The sequence below is a fragment of the Astyanax mexicanus genome, chromosome 11 (genome assembly GCF_023375975.1).
Source record: "Astyanax mexicanus isolate ESR-SI-001 chromosome 11, AstMex3_surface, whole genome shotgun sequence".
Taxonomy (NCBI): domain Eukaryota; kingdom Metazoa; phylum Chordata; class Actinopteri; order Characiformes; family Acestrorhamphidae; genus Astyanax; species Astyanax mexicanus.
This window is the reverse complement of record NC_064418.1, coordinates 49893156-49910785: the sequence shown is the minus strand read 5'-3', so window position 1 is coordinate 49910785 and position 17630 is coordinate 49893156. Positions and strand designations below refer to the sequence as shown.

General features: G+C 36.8%; 1 protein-coding gene across 4 annotated transcripts in view; it reads left to right on the top strand.

Moving 5' to 3' along the window:
• Positions 1-17630, top strand: part of nckap1 (NCK-associated protein 1) — a 72058-nt gene that overhangs the window by 10517 nt on the left and 43911 nt on the right. For 2 of the 4 annotated variants that reach the window (XM_049484840.1, XM_049484842.1), the window contains 7 exons: positions 3384-3494; positions 12392-12478; positions 12582-12638; positions 13906-14048; positions 14345-14435; positions 15782-15919; positions 17055-17103. In XM_049484840.1, the coding sequence (XP_049340797.1) occupies positions 3384-3494; positions 12392-12478; positions 12582-12638; positions 13906-14048; positions 14345-14435; positions 15782-15919; positions 17055-17103 (676 nt within the window). Of the gene's footprint in view, positions 1-3383; positions 3495-12385; positions 12479-12581; positions 12639-13905; positions 14049-14344; positions 14436-15781; positions 15920-17054; positions 17104-17630 lie in introns of all 4 variants that reach the window. The other 2 variants (XM_049484839.1, XM_049484841.1) reach the window with 1 other exon arrangement.

The following is a 17630-nucleotide window of genomic DNA, read 5'->3' as shown; positions in this document are numbered from 1 at the left end:
GTAAACCTGATATTGATAAGAGAAATTGATATATCAGCCAGGGTGTTGAAGTTTTGGCTCATGTGTGCAGAACTTGTAAAGGACTGGACCAAGTGTTTCTCCAGGTTTTATCGGTTCAACAGATATTTTAAGTAATGTTTCTCTACATGCGACTGCTGCATCAGAGCATTGCCTTTTTAATCTTTATTTATTAATTGGTTTATTAAATAATGTATGTAAGACATGTAGTTTTGTTGATTAAAGGCACCGTCACGCCAACACCAACAAATCGTTTTCCAACAAAGATCAGCCAGTTGTTGCTGGAAAGCCATGTTTTTACAGTAACATATGACTAGACTAGACTTCATTCCAGAACCATGGGAAGAACCAAATTTAAGTCTGAATAAGAAAAAGAACTGAATAGTAGAACAGTGTAAATTGGGTTGAACACTGGGAATGGTTGGGTTTGACACCATACTAGACCAGTGATCAATGAGAAAAAATATTCTAGCACAGTGTCGCTGGGTCAGTCCTCATTGAATGGTGGTAAAAATGGTGTCAAACCCAACCATTCCTGGGTTTTGTAGCATATTAGAGGAGTAGGTCAAATTGGGGGCGAGTTTTAGGAAGTTTAGAGTGCTAATATTTCAGTAAATATGCCCATATTTCATGCCAAATATCGATAATGTATTGCAAATGAAAACGATGTGATATCACAGTATAAGATTTGGTTGGTTGGTGTGGTTGGGGTTCAATTCCCAGTCTGGGTGACGATACAGTGATACACCAATAAGAGTCTTTGGGCAAGACTCTTAACACTACATTGGCCCAACTCTGTAACAGGAATAACCTTGTAAGTCGCTCTGGATAAGAGCTTCAGATAAATGCCGTAAATGTGAAATTCCAGGTGATTAGTGAACATTGGGATTGGTTTGGTTTGACACCAGTGTAAACAAGTGGCCATAGAGGGAGAACATTCTAGGACAGTCTGGCTGATATTTTGTTTTTAGATCATTCAGTTGTCGATACACTAACCCACCGGGATTAGCTTTTCAGAATGCAGTTATTAACGCAGTAAAAATAATAAAAATCAGCTTTTAAACATGTTCTGAGAAGGTTCTGGCCCGCGGTGGGATCGGTCCGAGTGCTCTGGGTTTAGGTTATGGTGACGCTTGCAGAAGGTCCAGTCAGGCTCAGTTGCATGTCCAGAGTCATGTTGATCATGTGACCTCCATACACACACCGCCCTACCTCAGATGCACGCCTGCTGACCTATTGCAGCCCCTCATCTCTGTAAGCCACGCCCATCACTTACAGAGCAGCCAATCAGCCAGACACACTGTCCAGCCAGCTACACACACCTCCTCTCGTGCTTTACCTCTTTATACCTCTCTCTATTACTTTTTCTCTCTCTCTGTACCTCTGTACAATTCTCGCTCTCTCGTTCTATACCATTCTCTACTGCTCTCTATACCTCTCTCTATCACTCTCTCTCTCTCTCTCTCTCTCTCTCTCTCATTCTATACCTTTCTCTACTTCTCTCTATTACTCTATTACTTTCTCTCTCTCTGTACCTCTCTCTCTACAACTCTCGCTTTTTCGTTCTATACCATTATCTACCGCTCTTTATACCTCTCTCTCTCGCTCTCTCGTTCTATACCATTGTCTTCCGCTCTTTATAACTCTCTCTCTCACTCTCTCTCATTCTATACCTTTCTCTACTTCTCTATTACACTCTCTATTACTTTCTCTCTCTCTCTCTCTGTACCTCTGTACTTTCTCTCTCTCTCTGTAGCCTCTCTACAACTCTCGCTTTCTCGTTCTATACCATTGTCTACCGCTCTTTATAACTCTCTCTCTCGCTCTCTCATTCTATACCATTCTCTACTGCTCTCTATTACTCTCTCTCTCTCTCTCTGTACCTCTCTCTACAACTCTTGCTCTTTCGTTCTACACCATTCTCTACTGCTCTCTATTAGGCTCTCCATTACTCTCTCTCTCTCACACTCTCTTTTTCTAAACCTCTCTCTACCACTCTTGCTCTCTGTATGCCGCTCTCTACCTGTGTGCCGCTCTTTACCATTCTCTCTTTCTTTCTTTCCCTATATCTCTCTGTCACTCTCGTTCTCTCTATATCTTCTCTCTTTCGCTCTCTTTATACCTCTCGCTCTCGTTCTCTACTACTTTCTACCACTCTCTTTACCTCTCGCTATCACTCTCTTTCACACGATACCTCTCTTCCATGCTCTTTCTACTTCTCTCGCTCACTATCACACACTTTCACACTGTCCATTGTTTATATATCTCTTTTCCACTCTTTTTCTCTCTCTCTCCATTGCACTCTCTTGTTTTATAACTCTACCAATCTCCTTACCATGCTTTCTCGTTCTATACCTCTCTTTCTACACTCTCTCTACCACTCTTTCTCTACCACTCTTTCTCTACCACACTCTCTCTACCACTCTTTCTCTACCACTCTTTCTTGCTCTCTCGATCTATACCTCTCTACCTCTCTCTCTTCATCTCTCTCTCTCTCTCTCTAGGGGTGAGTCTGCTGTCATACACTGCTGTTTCACTTTCTGCTGTCTGTCTGTTTCTCTCTGTGAGTTTAAATGCACTCAGTAATCCGATTACTGCAGAACATTTGTCAGGATGCTCTCACAATATGTCAGGAAGGCTACATGTACTCATGTACTCTATGGTGAAGCCTAAAACACACCTCTCCAGAAATGTAACAATGCGCCATGTGACACAGACAGCAGCAGCTGTGATTGGTCCACCAAACCTCTTCTTCCCGCCCACACATTGAGTTGCAGACACGCACAAATATAAACACTCTCAGCAGCATAGGGCACTCGCACAGTCTACTCCCTAAACAACACATTAACTCGACACAGAAGTATAAAACAGCCTAATGCCAACCAATTGTAAATCACAGATCCTTTAACACACTGAGCCAAAATAGAATCATATGATGTATGGTTCAATATTTTAAAATTATTCATGCACTAAAAACTAATCTGACCGCTAAACACCAATCCAGCTCTCTCTTAATCAGGTTTCTTTATCAGATTTATTAACTTACACTGATTTAAACTGATCAAGAGTATGTTGAGGTAACTGCAGTAATCTGATTACGAACTCATTTTTGAGTGCATGCAAATGCTCTCTCTCTCTTTGTCTCTACCACGCTCTATCTCTCTTTTTCTCTCATTGCATTTTCTAGCTGTGACCAATTCCCTGCACTTCTGCCTCATCCTCTCACGTGTCTTTAACTGTTCTACTTGTTCCTTCTGTGATCTCTGGAAGTCAGTATCTCACGTTTCTGTATTTGAGTCAGTCTGAAACTTGAGTTTTGAGTTTTTTCCTTTTTTGTCTCCTCTCTTCTCCTTCGTTCTCTCCAGGCCTGCGGAGACCCCAAAGCTAAGCCCTCCTACCTGATCGACAAAAACCTGGAGTCGGCCGTGAAGTTCATCGTGAGGAAGTTTCCGGCAGTGGAAACCCGCAACAATAACGTAAGTAGTTATTTGATATACACAATGAAGATAACCTGTGTTGTTGATTTGATTGTAATCACTGACAAATTGCACTTTTTTCACCAGTTACAAAAGAGCTTCTTGGTTATTGTGCATCTTGGTTTATTTATAATTATTTCTAAGTGGGCAGGGCTGTATATCAGGGCAATATAGATGTTTCTTATTTATTTAGTCCAAAGAAAGACTACTACAGACAGCTAAAGGCTACTGCAAACTGGTGGAAAAGCTCAGCACCACAACGTCAGAAAATCAGATGATTATATAATTTTAAACTCACTCATTTAGATCTTATCTGATGGAGCTTTACCAAATATTATATTCTGAATTCTTACTTAAAGCCCTACTAGCCCCCAGAACAGTACAGAATCAGTACAGCCTGTATTTAATGCAGTGCAACCTGAGGGCCAGAAGATCACCAGCATCTATTACTGACTTTTAGTCTTGTTCCTTTCACAGGGATTTCTCTAGATTTTCTAAATATTTTTATATTATGGGCTATATACGGTAGGATATCCAAAGTTTTTTACAATTTTTGGTTGATTTTTAGAGTTAAACTCTAAAAATCGTTTAGCCGCATTCAACCCCCTGCTAAAACGTCCAAAAAGCAGACATACAAATCATTGTTTATTCTAAAATTATGTTTATTCTGCTTTTACTGGGCTAACTTTCTATACTGTCTATGGAAGTCTAGATTAGTGATTTTGGAGCTTCAGTTAACAGCTGTGCTGAACTCATCAAGAGTTAATTACTTGAATTTCTTGTCTCTTAATAAAGTCCAAATTATTCCAAGTTCAGCTTTGAAAGTGTCCATCAAAAATATTATAATGATGAAACTGGCTCTCATTAGGCCTGCTCCAGAATAGAAAGATAAATTACCAACATCAGAAACCACAAGTTAACAGTATTAAGACTTTAAGTTCCTTATAAGACTATAGTCATCATGTCCAAGCAGAGATTGTGGTATGAATGAACACCTTGAGCAAATATTGGTTTTTCAATTCAAAGCTCGGCTCTTGCTCATGAATATTCATACATGCAAACATATCGCCTCTGATTGGCTTACAGCACTGCGACACCAGGAGGCAGCGAGATGAACAACAGTTAGAAACGCTTTAAAATAAAGACATTTTTACACTAATAACAGTCTTTACAATGTCATATGTTACTTTACAACATGTGTAATAATGCCCTGCTAAGTGCAGATCAGCCACTAATGCGTGGGTGTGTGAGAGACACGCCCACATTCCTCTCCCTCCCTGTTTCCACACACACACTCACCACAGACACAAACACAGACTCACTACACTAAGTGGGTGTTGTTTCACAATACAGTGTTTCTCCATTACACTGTCCAATGCTGAGGATCGTCCAATAGGAACGTCCCTCAGCTCCGCCCCAACCAAAATTTCTGTAGTTTTAGCTCAAGCCCAACACTCTCTAGTTCTCTAGTTATATGTAGAGCTGAATAATATGAGTAAAATTAATATTAATATATTTGCTCATTTCAGTCTATGCAATATAATTCCGATAAATCCGACTGGTGTGGTGCAGTGGATAACACCACAACCTGCCATGGAGCTACCACTTCATGTGTGAGACTGCGGTTCAATTCCCGTTCTGGGTGACTGACTGCTGTGCTACACCAACCATTGGATCACCTCTGTAATAGGAATAACCTCGTAAACCAGTTGTAAGCATCAGCTAAATGGCGGTCCTGATGAGAGCCAGTTTCATCATAGCATTTCACTGTATTCACTGTATACCTGTAACTCTACCTCTTCACTACTTTACTTTAACTGATGCTCTCAAACACTTTATTAAGAGACAAGAAATTCCAGTAATTAACTCTTGATGAGTTCAGCACAGCTGTTAACTGAAAGCCTGAATTCCAGGAGACTCTACCTCATAAAACTGACTGAGAAAATCCAGCAGAGATGTTCAAAACTGATCATCTAAACAAGAGGAGATACTTTGAAGAAGAATTTAAAATATAAAACATATTCTGGTTTGCTTAACATGTTTTTTCTTCACAGGTTGATTGTACGAATTTTTTAAAATAGTATTAATATACAATGCAGGTCATTTTAAAATAATAAAAAACCACTGAATTTTAAGGTTTAAACTGAATTCTAACCTTTGACTGGTATTGTTTATAGAACAGTGATTTTTCTTCAACTTTTGCTGCACATCATTCAATTAAACTGGATTTATTTTTTTGTTTTTAGACTTTATGCAATAAAATGTACATGGTGGTCAGTGTTATTTGAGCACATATTTTTATTAAATCAAATTATCGTTGGTTTCTTCAGATTTGAGCTCAGAAGATCTCAGAGAGGAACTTACAAACCAAATGTGGCAGATATGACCATTAAAGCAGCATTAATAAAACTCAAGGGTTAAAACTAAACCCTGCTTGGCACATATCGTTGTGTCTCTTTGAAGAATAGATTATTTTATGTCTATATTTATGATAAAAGACATAATTAGCAACATATAATAGTTTATAATTATATCAATTATACTTCTTTAGTTAAAATAAAATGTTTTGTTGTTGATAACACATAATAATATCTAGATTCGTCACTGTTGGTCAGTAAAAAGACCACCTGCTGCTGTTCTAGTTCATAAACAATGACGTTTGATGGAGTCTGCCAGGAAAAGCTCGAGCACCATGGAAACCCTAACCCACGATGTACTGGGCCCGGGCTGTGGAGTGGTCCAGCAGGAGGATTTGGCCGTGTTTATATTGAAATGGACCAGAGCTAATAGAACAAACAGCCTTTAATATTCAATATTCATCTTTTGGACTGAAACAGAACCTCCAGTTCTGTTCTGATCCGTTTGTTCTGAGTGAGAGCATCTATATCTCCATATAAAAACTCACAATGCTTACAAATCCATCACAGCAGGTCCAGTCTTTCACCGTGATGAAGCAATACTGAAGCTACTGGCTTAAATTCAGGCTGAATGTACAACCACAATAAGAACTGACTGCAGTGATTCATGATTTTTTTTAGAATAGAACAGTGGTTGGATTTTAAATACTATCTTTTATATCCTCCTGAGATTCCCGGACATTTGCTTGGTTTGCATTTTAAAATTATCCCATGCCATCTGGGATCAGAAGGACTGAATTATTCCAAAAATAAAATAGCTTTCTATAAATAAACGTAATAAGTTTCAAACATGAAATTCAATGAGAATTTTTTACTTGGACTGGCTGTAGAAACTTTTGACTGGGATTCCCACCATCTTGATTTTAATCAATTGAGCATTATGTTGTCATGTAACCTCTAGATGGTTCTAGAGTGTTTCCATATGAGACCAAAAGGTCAACTTTAGCCTAACAATACAGTATATTTTTGCTAAATCATACAAGAGATAAAGAAAACAAACACTGAAGCTGAAACTAACCGCTTTATGTTGTGATTGAAATAAACTGCTTTTTTAATTTGGTTTAATTTGCTCATCTGTGTTCTGATGTATACATGCTTTATTATCTGCAGTGTGTCATGTCCGTGTGTGTTTTTGGAAATTATGATTTCTCTTGTGTTCCTCTCGGTAATAACTGACGGCGCTGTTGTCTTTTTTTTATATATAAAGTGTGTTTTGTATATTTTTCAGATGCTGCTTTATTTTTTCTTTTTTTTAGCGTTAACTAAAGCTCTGCTCAGCTCTGGTTTCTGTCCGATGTTTAACTGCTTTTGGAATGATGTGGAGCTGCGTCATGTTTAACTGTGTTTTTCAGTTTAGTTTTGTGTTGGTTTTTTATATATGTTTTTGTTCTTTTTTTGTGTTTTTTGCATTTTTTGCATGCTTAACATGGCTATTTTCTGGATTGTTCTTTTGGTAAGTTCGGACCCTGTCCGGGTCCCATTTGCTTTGTTTAGAGCTTGCACATATTTCCATGTAGCTTCTTCTAACCTTTCTGTTACATTTACATACATGTATATTCTTACGTAGCTAAACTGGACTAAAGGAACCTCAGGATTACAGATCATCTCTGAGATGCATTAAATAATAAAACAAAATAATACATTAAATTAAATTAAAAGAATATTAGCGGATATATTTGCATCCTGTTGTAGATCAGCGTATCCTGAGGTTTGTTGGTCTGCAGCTGCATGGTTACATGCTTGCTTTTAGATTTGTATCCATTTTAAACCCAATATATATTAATTAAAAGGCCCACAAACACACAACTGCAACAGTAGAATTTTACTAGAAAATAACAAGGATGATGTACATTCAAAAGCTAATTTATTCAAAATCAAGTTTTAAAGTGTAATTCCACTGAATGTTTGAAAGTGAGGTTTAGTTACTGTGCAAATAGGGAACAGCCGAGCCGAGCTCTCAAAACCAAAGGAACCAGCAAAACATCAGTAATCGGCCCTTTAATCAGCCATTTAAATGGCTTTTTAAAAGGTAAATAAGAGCATTTTTTTCTGGGATTAAAAGCGTAAATCAACTGTAACTGGAAATATCTGCACTAAACTGTGCTGGACTGAGGAGCACAGCTTTCCACACAAGCTTTTACAAGCACGTGCCCAACCATGTGGGTGGAGGTGTGTAGTGGTGATGAACTCTGAAGCTACATGAAGTTTGGAGGAGTCGCTGTCTTTCCCAGTCTCTTCCACTGTGTTATAATATCACTGACAGTTGGCTGTGGAATATTTAGTAGTGAGTATAGTGAAATTTCACGACTGGACTTGCTTCACAGGTGCTGCATCCTATCACTGTAATGGTGGACTCGGTCCGGATCTACTGAAACATGGTCCAGTGCATTATTTATTTATTTTTTATTTTTTTACTTTTCTAGATGGTTCAGACTTTCACACCAGCTGCACAAATTATTAAACAGTAGAAGACGAAATAGAACTGGTTCTGAAGAAATCGGACTCAATCCCTTGGTGCACAGAAGCGTCAGATGGGTCCAACTCTTAGATTTTTAAAATCAGTGGAATTTCCCTTAAAACAATTCTTCATTCTTTAAAACCATTAGTAACAATAGTCATAATCCTCGCACTATATAATGTCTGTGTTCATTTTAGATCTTCATCCTTGCTATTTTCATGATGGTGTAAAGGGGTTAATATAATTAAAATGCTGCTCACAGAAGCATTTTAATGGTGTTTAAGGAGTGAATGGTGGAGAAGTGGTAGAATAGTGTAAAGGAAATGCTACTGTCATGCCGATACATATAATTAATGGTTGTATTTGGTATTTGGTTATGGCCAGTGGCAAGTATTTGGCCATAACTTTTATAATACTCTTATTTTATGTGTATTTTCTTCTATTTTATCATTATTTTAGAAAGTCTCTGATGTTGTCTAAAGGGTTTTTGCACAGTGATGTCTAGAACATCATTAATGCTGCCAACTGTATAAAACATGCTTAACTGATAACCATGATAAACATCAGACTCTTATTACTACTAACTTGACTCCAGAGCATATTTGCCCTGTCCAGTTCAAAATTACTTTTACATTTACTTTTCTGTCTAATAAAAATGGTTTTAATGACAATTGGTGATGTGTATTTAACAATTTAAGCTCCACTGATCATTGGTCGGACCTTTTGTATTTCTAACATAACACAAAAAGTGTTCAGTAGATTATTATATCTTCATTGCTTCTAGGTAATGAATCTTATACCGTTGGAAATACTGTTAATTTCTTTTTTAATAGAGCCACTTTTGTAAGTAACATGTATTTGTGGGTTGAGCAGCAGTGCTGAGTATGTGGATTGTGCCCATTAAAATATTTCCAAATCTTCACTTCCATTGCCAAACAGCTGATTCTTCTATTGTTATTGCCATTTGTCTAGTGGTCAAAAACACTGCCACTATGATCGGGAGATCTCTGGATATTCGAATCCCAGTCTTGCAGCTTGCCATCAGCTGCCAGAGCCCTGAGAGAGCACAGTTGTTGGTCTTGCTCTCTCTGGGTGGGTACAGTACAGTAGATGGCGCTCCATCTTTCCCCTCATCACTCCTAGGGTGATGTGGATCAGCACAAGGCTGCGTCTGTGAGCTGATGTATCAGAACCGAGTCGCTGCGCTTTCCTCCGTGCTTTAGCACTGTGATGCTACTTGGCAATGCTACAGCATCAGCAGCAGTTCAAAAAGAGGCGGAGTCTGACTTCACATGTGTCGGAGGAGGCATGTGCTAGTCTTCTTCACCCTCCTGGTGTTGGGGCGTTTACGGGTGATTGGGGATATACAGTTGTTTGGCATTGGCAGAGAATATCTGGCAAATTTTTCTGCTGCTCATCCCACAAATTAATGTTCTTTACAAATATGAACCCATTTAAACAACAAAGAAATAATATACCAAACACAAATTTTCCATTCTTTTACAGAGTGAAATGTACAGCTCTGGAAAAAAACTAAGAGACCGCTTCAGTTTCTGAATCAGATTATCTGATTTTGCTATTTATAGGTTTATGTTTGAGTAAAATTAACAAAAATGTTGTTTTATTCTAAAAACTACAGACAACATTTCTCCCAAATTCTCCCAAATAAAATATTGTCATTTAAAGCATTTAAGAACATGAGACATGGCTGAAATAACAACAACAAAAAAAAGATGCAGAGCTTTCAGACCTCAAATAATGCAAAGAAGCATGAACAAGTTCATATTCAGAAAGTTTTTGTTTTCATGCATCTTGGCATCATGTTCTCCTCCACCAGTCTTACACACTGCTTTTGGATAACTTTATGCTGCTTTACTCCTGGTGCAAAAACTCAAGCAGTTCAGCTTGGTTTGATGGCTTGTGATCATCCATCTTTTCAATTTGGTAAAATCAAAGTGGTATCTTATTTTTTTTCCAGAGCTGTATCTGATCAGTGGAGCTGATAAGATGGTACGATTGGTGTAGGAACTGTTCTGGAAGCTGTTTAGCAGTGCAGAATTGCTCTGGAGTCACCGGTGTATTAAAGCTGGGCTTTCCCTCAGAGGGGCAGCTCGACGTGTTCAGACCTGATGCAGGGTTCAGTCTCTAGCCTCATTCCACTGCTGAAACCAGGACACAAGATCTGGCATGTCCCAACTGTTAAACAGAGTGTAGAGAGTGCCTTTTCTTTTCTTTGAAAACTATATCAGTAATAATCAGTTTCTGATCTTTCACACGCTGGTTAAACATCAGAAAAATTCCAGTCATTAACTTCATTCTGATCTGCTACGGCAGGAACGCAGGAATGCCGTCCGTCAGCTGTTATTACAGTAGTGCTGCTCTTTTACTATCATGTGGATTTCCTCATGAATGACACCATCATCTGAGCTCATCTTCAAACTATCACCTCGTTTTCGTTTGCGATACTTTATCGATGAGTGGCGACAAATATGAATTTATTTATTAAAAACACAGGAGCTCTAAACTTCCTAAGACTCGCCACCGATTAAGACTTACTAAAGTTACTGTATTTTTCACACTATAAGGCGCAATGGATTATAAGGCACATAATTATAAAGGAAGTGGGGGTTAGCTGACTAAGATAAGTAAAGCTAAGCTACATAAACAAAACTGTAATGAAAAAAAAAAAGACTTTCTTGTAAAGTCAAACGAGTGCTGGATGTTAATCTACCCAAATTCCTGTCCTTAAAACTGTTTATTTAGGTGAATAAAGTGCTTCCTTTCTTTACAGTAAGCTTAGATTCCTAAAATTCTACAGCACTAAGGCTGGAACATTAGCATTAGTGGCTAACCGCTACAATACCACCAAAGCTGGTTCTTAGCAATGTGGCTAACCCCTACAATACTGGTGAAGCTGACTGTTAGCATCAAGGCTAACTGTTCCAGGCCTACCAAAGCTGGTTCTTAGCAATGTGGCTAACCCATACAACACTGGTGACGTGGTCAATTAGCATTAAGGCTAACCTCTTCAAGCTTACCAAAGTCAACCATTAGCATCTAGGCTAACCACTCAAGGCCTACTTAATCCAACTGTATGTTAGCATCAAGGCTAACTGCTTCAGGCCTTCCAAACCGATTGTCAGCATCAGCGCTAACTGCTAAGAATCAGCATTGGTGGGATTGCAGCAATGTGGCTAACCCCTACAAACCTACCAAAGCTGACAGTTAGCATCAAGGCCAACTGCTCCAGGCCTGCCAAAGCCGATTGTAAGTATCAAGTCTAACTGCTTCAACCCCACCAAAGCCAACTGTTAGCATCAAGGCTAACTGCTCCAGGCCTGCCAAAGCTGCACTAACTGCTCCGATCCCACCAAAGCTGGTTCTTAGCAATGTGGCTAACCCCTACAACACTGGTGAAGCAGTCTGTTAGCAACAAGGCTAACTGCTCCAACCCTACCAAAGCTGCCTGTTAGCATCAAGGCTAACTGCTCCAACCCTACAAAAGCCAACTGTTAGCATCAAAGCTAACTGCTCCAATCCCAAAAAAGCTGTTTTTTTTTAGCAATGTTGCTAACCCCTACAACATTGGTGAAGCTGTCGGTTAGCATTAAGGCTAATCTCTTCAAGCCAACCGAAGCAAACAGTTAGCATCAAGGCTGACTGCTTCAGGCCTACCAAAGCCGACTGATTTATTAAAAATTAATGTATAAAAATGAATAAATAATAATTATCTTTCATTGAGAAATACAGAGTGTGAAAGTAGCTGGAAACACTTTGACGGCACTGTGTAAACTCCCGCTCACTAAAAAGCCTCAGTTTTATTATTAATATTATTAATATTTTCTGTGATTTATAACTGGAATAATGGAATATCAGAATTTCTGAATTATATTTATTGTCTAGACACTTTGAACCCTGCTGATCGGTCTGATAACAGTGAATAACAGTGCAGTGCTGATATATAATGTGTATATTTTTATATTTTATAATGTCCTTTTCTTCTTTTATAATTACAGCAACAGCTCGCACAGCTCCAAAAGGAAAAGTCTGAAATACTAAAGAATCTAGCTTTATATTACTTCACGTTTGTGGATGTTATGGAATTTAAGGTAAGAGATGGAGGCTGTGATAATAACAGTGTTTATCTCTGATCTGAAAGCAGCAGACTCTCTGAATGGTTGTTTTATTCCTCTTGTTCTCTCTCTTCTTCAGGATCATGTTTGTGAACTGCTAAACACTATTGACGCTTGCCAAGTTTTCTTCGACATTGTAAGTTTTTACTGAAGAATTTAACCCACAGTGTGTCACAGAATCTTTAATAGCTGTGTAAAGTTCCTTACAAAAAAGACATTGCTAGCTGTGGGCAGGTGATATCGTCCTAAAATAATATCACAATATTTCAAGACATTTTGCGATAACAGTAATATTGACCGTATGACAGATCATTGTATGAATGAATGTGTACATTCTTAAAATGATTATCTGCAGTAGATTAGCAAGATTTTGTATATAGATTTGTTTTTATTGATCTAATGTTCTATTTACCTTTTAGCCTTTTATTTATTCTATTTCTTTTAATCACTTCTTATTTTAATTTATTTTATGACCAGTTTTATTTTATTTATTTTGTCTTTTTATTTATTATATCTTCTGTTGGTAGACAGACAGACAGACAGACAGATACTTTATTCATCCCGAAGGAAATTTAGGCATCCAGCAGCAACAACAGAATACAATAAGAAACATATTCAAACATAAATTAAAACAAAGAAGAATAGAAAATATATAAGGCTATAAAAAACTTACTATACAAGGGAAGATATATCTGTAAACGGAGCAGTGCAGTAGATGTTGCTAATGGTCATTAAATAATTAAATTATTAACAGAGCAAAGTTTTATTACTTTCTTCATAATCTTATTTTAGTGTTATTTTTAGTGTTATTTTAGCTACTTTTATTTTTTAGTCCTTTGTTTCTTTATTTGTGTTTGTTATTTTTGTTTTAATTATTTATCTTTTTATTTTATTGATTTACATTTTAGCCTGTCCATTTATTATTTTATTCTGAATTCTTTTATTTCTTCTTTATTAAATCTTATTTGTTTTTTGTGTTTTCTAATGCTCTTACCGTTTTATTTTTGCTCACCTGATTAAATACTCATTTTTAATTAAAATTAAAATGTATTTTTCAGTCCATTTAAGTTGCAAACGCTTTGTTTATTGGTAACGTATTACCAAGTGAAAATAAATGGTGATTGATTAATATAATAATAATAATAATAATAATAATAATACTGTAACAAAATAAAAAATGTAACGAATAAAGAATAAAAAAAATCTACCGAACAGTTAGAGAATATATCTATTATTTATTTCACTGTTATTACCACATAGATTTTTTTAATCGTGTATTTTTTTTTCCAGTGTTATTACATATGATACGATATTGCACACTACTAGTGCTAACCTGGTACTGTTTATTAACATTAAAAGATTAATTCACTGTAAATTAAAACCTTTTCCATATTTTCCTCCAGACTGTAAATTTTGACCTCACGAAAAACTACCTTGACCTGGTTGTGACCTACACTACACTGATGATGCTGCTGTCTCGGATCGAAGAGCGTAAAGCCATCATCGGCCTGTACAACTATGCACACGAGATGACCCACGGCGCCAGGTATCATCCCCTATAGACCAGCTTATTTAATTCCGGTTATCTAAAACAGTAGAAACGTCATAAAAACCAATCAAGTTTTTACACAGTCTTTAAAAGAGGCACACACTTCATTATTTAACTGTAAATAAAACTACTTTCACTTTTCTCATCTGTTTTGTGCGCTTTCTTAGGGTGTAGGGAGCCATTTAGGACTTAAGGATATCCAAACCTATCAGCGTGAAGTTATCTTAGTTACAGAAAACCTGTTAAAAATGTAAAGATTAATATTATTAATGATGTTTTTTTTCCTTCTGCAGTGATCGAGAATACCCCAGGCTTGGGCAGATGATCGTGGATTATGAGAACCCCCTGAAAAAGATGATGGAGGAGTTTGTGCCCCATGGAAAGGTGAACATTTATAGTACAAATGGGTTAAAGCGATAGTCTGTAAGTTATTGTGAATTTGGGTATTTGGAGACCTCTCTGGTGAAAATGTGTCATTGCAGTTTTATGTAAAAATTAATTTAGAGATCTTCTGTTTTTAGAATTAATATATTAGATTCTGCAAGGACTCTCATGCCTAAATACTAATACCATTAATTAGAATTACTATTGCAAGGTATACCGATACTAGAAAAGTATCTCAATACTTCGTAATTAAGAAGTATACAATAACCCATTTATTCAGTACCGGTACTTTAACCCAATCAGCACCGGGTGTCACCTTTACACAAAAATCTCTCCTTGTCGTTTTCTCAGCTTAATAAATCAACAATACCTTATCAGAACACATCAGCATAAAGCGTATATGTCTAAAAAGATCTAGAAAGTCATGCTACCAGTCATGGCTCTGGTTTACAGCTTTATTCATAAGTATAATCTAGTGTCTGAGGAGTTTTCCTGCGCTGTGTTAACATTTACACCAACTCAGACCCTCATATCAACAAACAGGCGTGTTAACAATGTCTTGAATCATTGATTCCAATTTGCACTCGGTTCCTGCACTGATTTATTTAACGAGTCAGCTCTAAACTCAACCCATTCCTTAAAGCGTTCAAACAAGAAATATCAGCATATTTTGGCTCATTTCTGGTTGGGAGAGGCCCTCAGACAAAGTTAACTATCATAGAAATTATATAACCTTATGTTCTTTCTTGAAGTGAAGAATAAACATCATTATTTTTAATTGTTATTATTATTTTTATTAAAGAACAAAAAAAATAGTTCCATGTTTGATATTCTATTATTACAATAATTTCTGATGTTTTAGGTTTTTGTCAAAGTATCGTTTAAGTGTCGGTATTGATTTTTTTTGGGCAGCTGTCGTATTAGAATATGTCAGGAATAATACTATTAAACTTTAAGTTTATAAGAAAGGACCTTAGGGACTGCTGCTTTAATTCTAATAAATGTTAGCAGTCAGTTAGAACTGAGGAGAGCTGGCAGGATAAAAGAGAGCATAACCTTGCTAAATAAATCAGCAGATTTATCCGTTCTGAAAGGTGATAAAAGTACTTTTTTATGTGCTGGTTGCAATTACACATTCTCACCAGAGAGGTCGCTAAATATCCAGAACTTACAGACTGCAGCTTTAAGAAAGTACATCAGCAAAACTATTAAAAACAGTTAATATAGCATTTTTAAGTGTAATTAAAACTATTTTCTTTCTTTAATAATAGATATAGAACTTTTGTCATTAAATTTTATGTAAGACAAGTACTGATGATGATTTTCCCCTGGTTTTGGTGGCGTAGTCCCTGTCGGACGCGCTGGTCTCTCTGCAGATGGTGTATCCTCGCCGTAACCTGTCTGCTGATCAGTGGAGAAACGCTCAGCTCCTGAGTCTGATCAGCGCTCCCAGCACCATGCTGAACCCAGCACAGTCTGATACGGTACGTAATATATTTAAAACACGCGTTTTTGTTCAATATTTGTTATTACCTCTTTAATTTAGGTGTTTGTATAATAATAACATTGTGACATTGTGATTTATACACTGTGGTCAGCTTTAAGACTTATATCTTAGCTTTAAACACATTAATACCATATTTTTCAGTGCACTTAATCCTTTAATTACTCAAAAATCGACAGTGCTCCTTATGTATGAATTCAACCAGTCAGGTATTAAGTAGCAGTAAACCCACCCCACTGAAGTACAGAGTTATAGATGAGTTTCAGTAAAGACTTGAGTAAAGACCAGACTGGAGCAGTGTTAGCATTAGCTGCTAACCACAGTGATAGTATATTGAACTGTAGTCTCCGTTTTTGCCACATTAAAACAAGAAACGTGGTACGAACCTCTAGCTGATATCGCCCCTGAGTTACAGGAAAACTCCGTAATGCTAATGCTAATGCTAATGCTGCTGCACCCAGCCTTAGTGTAAATCTGGAATTTTTAATACTGTAAATAAACAGAAGTGCTTTATTCACTCAAATAAACATTTTTCAGGAGAGAAATCTGTGTGGATTAACATCCATTAAAATACTGTAAAATCTTGTTTTGCAGCATGTAGAATCTAAAAGAGAGTCTAAAGAGGTCGGTCAGTATCTAAGGACATTTTACAAATGATTAGTGGATTTTTAATGATGGTATTTAGGGATAGATGATATGGCAAAAATCTATAGGATTAATTTCTTAATTTTGGACGAAACAATACATTTAACAAAATCGGTTTTAGCAGTATAAAAGTCACCACCCTTAGAGTATTTAATCACACACTTATAGAGTTGGGTCATATGGTAGAAATGTTATTATAATATATCACAAAAAGTACCAACAGTGGCAGATTTTGATATTCTGCAATTCAAATTCTCTTTCATATATAGTACAGTGATTCTTATTTATTTTCTGCTGCACATCATCCAATTAAACAAGGTTTTCTTAGACTTTCTTTAAATAAATGTACAGCTGAGTACAGATGATTTCTTCCATATGCTTATTGTCGATTTGTTTTAGAAAATTTATCACGATAAGATAAAATATCGATATATTGTCCAGCTCTAATGGTATGTCCAATTCTTCCCCAGATGCCCTGTGAATACCTGTCTTTGGACACTATGGAGAAGTGGATAGTGTGTAAGTGTGGCACTGTAACCAAATGCATTTAAACGTATGAGTAAAAACCAGAGGTGTCGAGTAACGAAGTACAAATACTTCATTACCTTACTTATATAGTATAAATGTAGGTTATCTCTACTCTGCTGCAGTAATTATTTTTACATTTTCACACAGTTTTCTGAACTTTCTCCTTCTTACATTTTAATAAAAACAGCCTCGTTACTCCTATTTATTTAATTTCAGCTGGTTTTTATTCCGGCTTCTCATCGTTCAATAAAACCCCTATCCAGATAAATCTCTCCATCCAGATAGAGTGAATCTGATTGTGATTGGATGTAGAGAAGTATAAACATATACCATTCCCACTCCCTATTGGTTTATACTGTGATCCATCACACCTGCACATGGGGCATATATGCAGCTGAAACACTATAGGGAGCAGCCTAGTGCATCCTAAATTATATTATTAACGTTACCATTTTAATATTTTATCATTATAGTCATTATAGCTTTTAGTAAAATGTGTTTTGGGGAGAGGGGGGGGG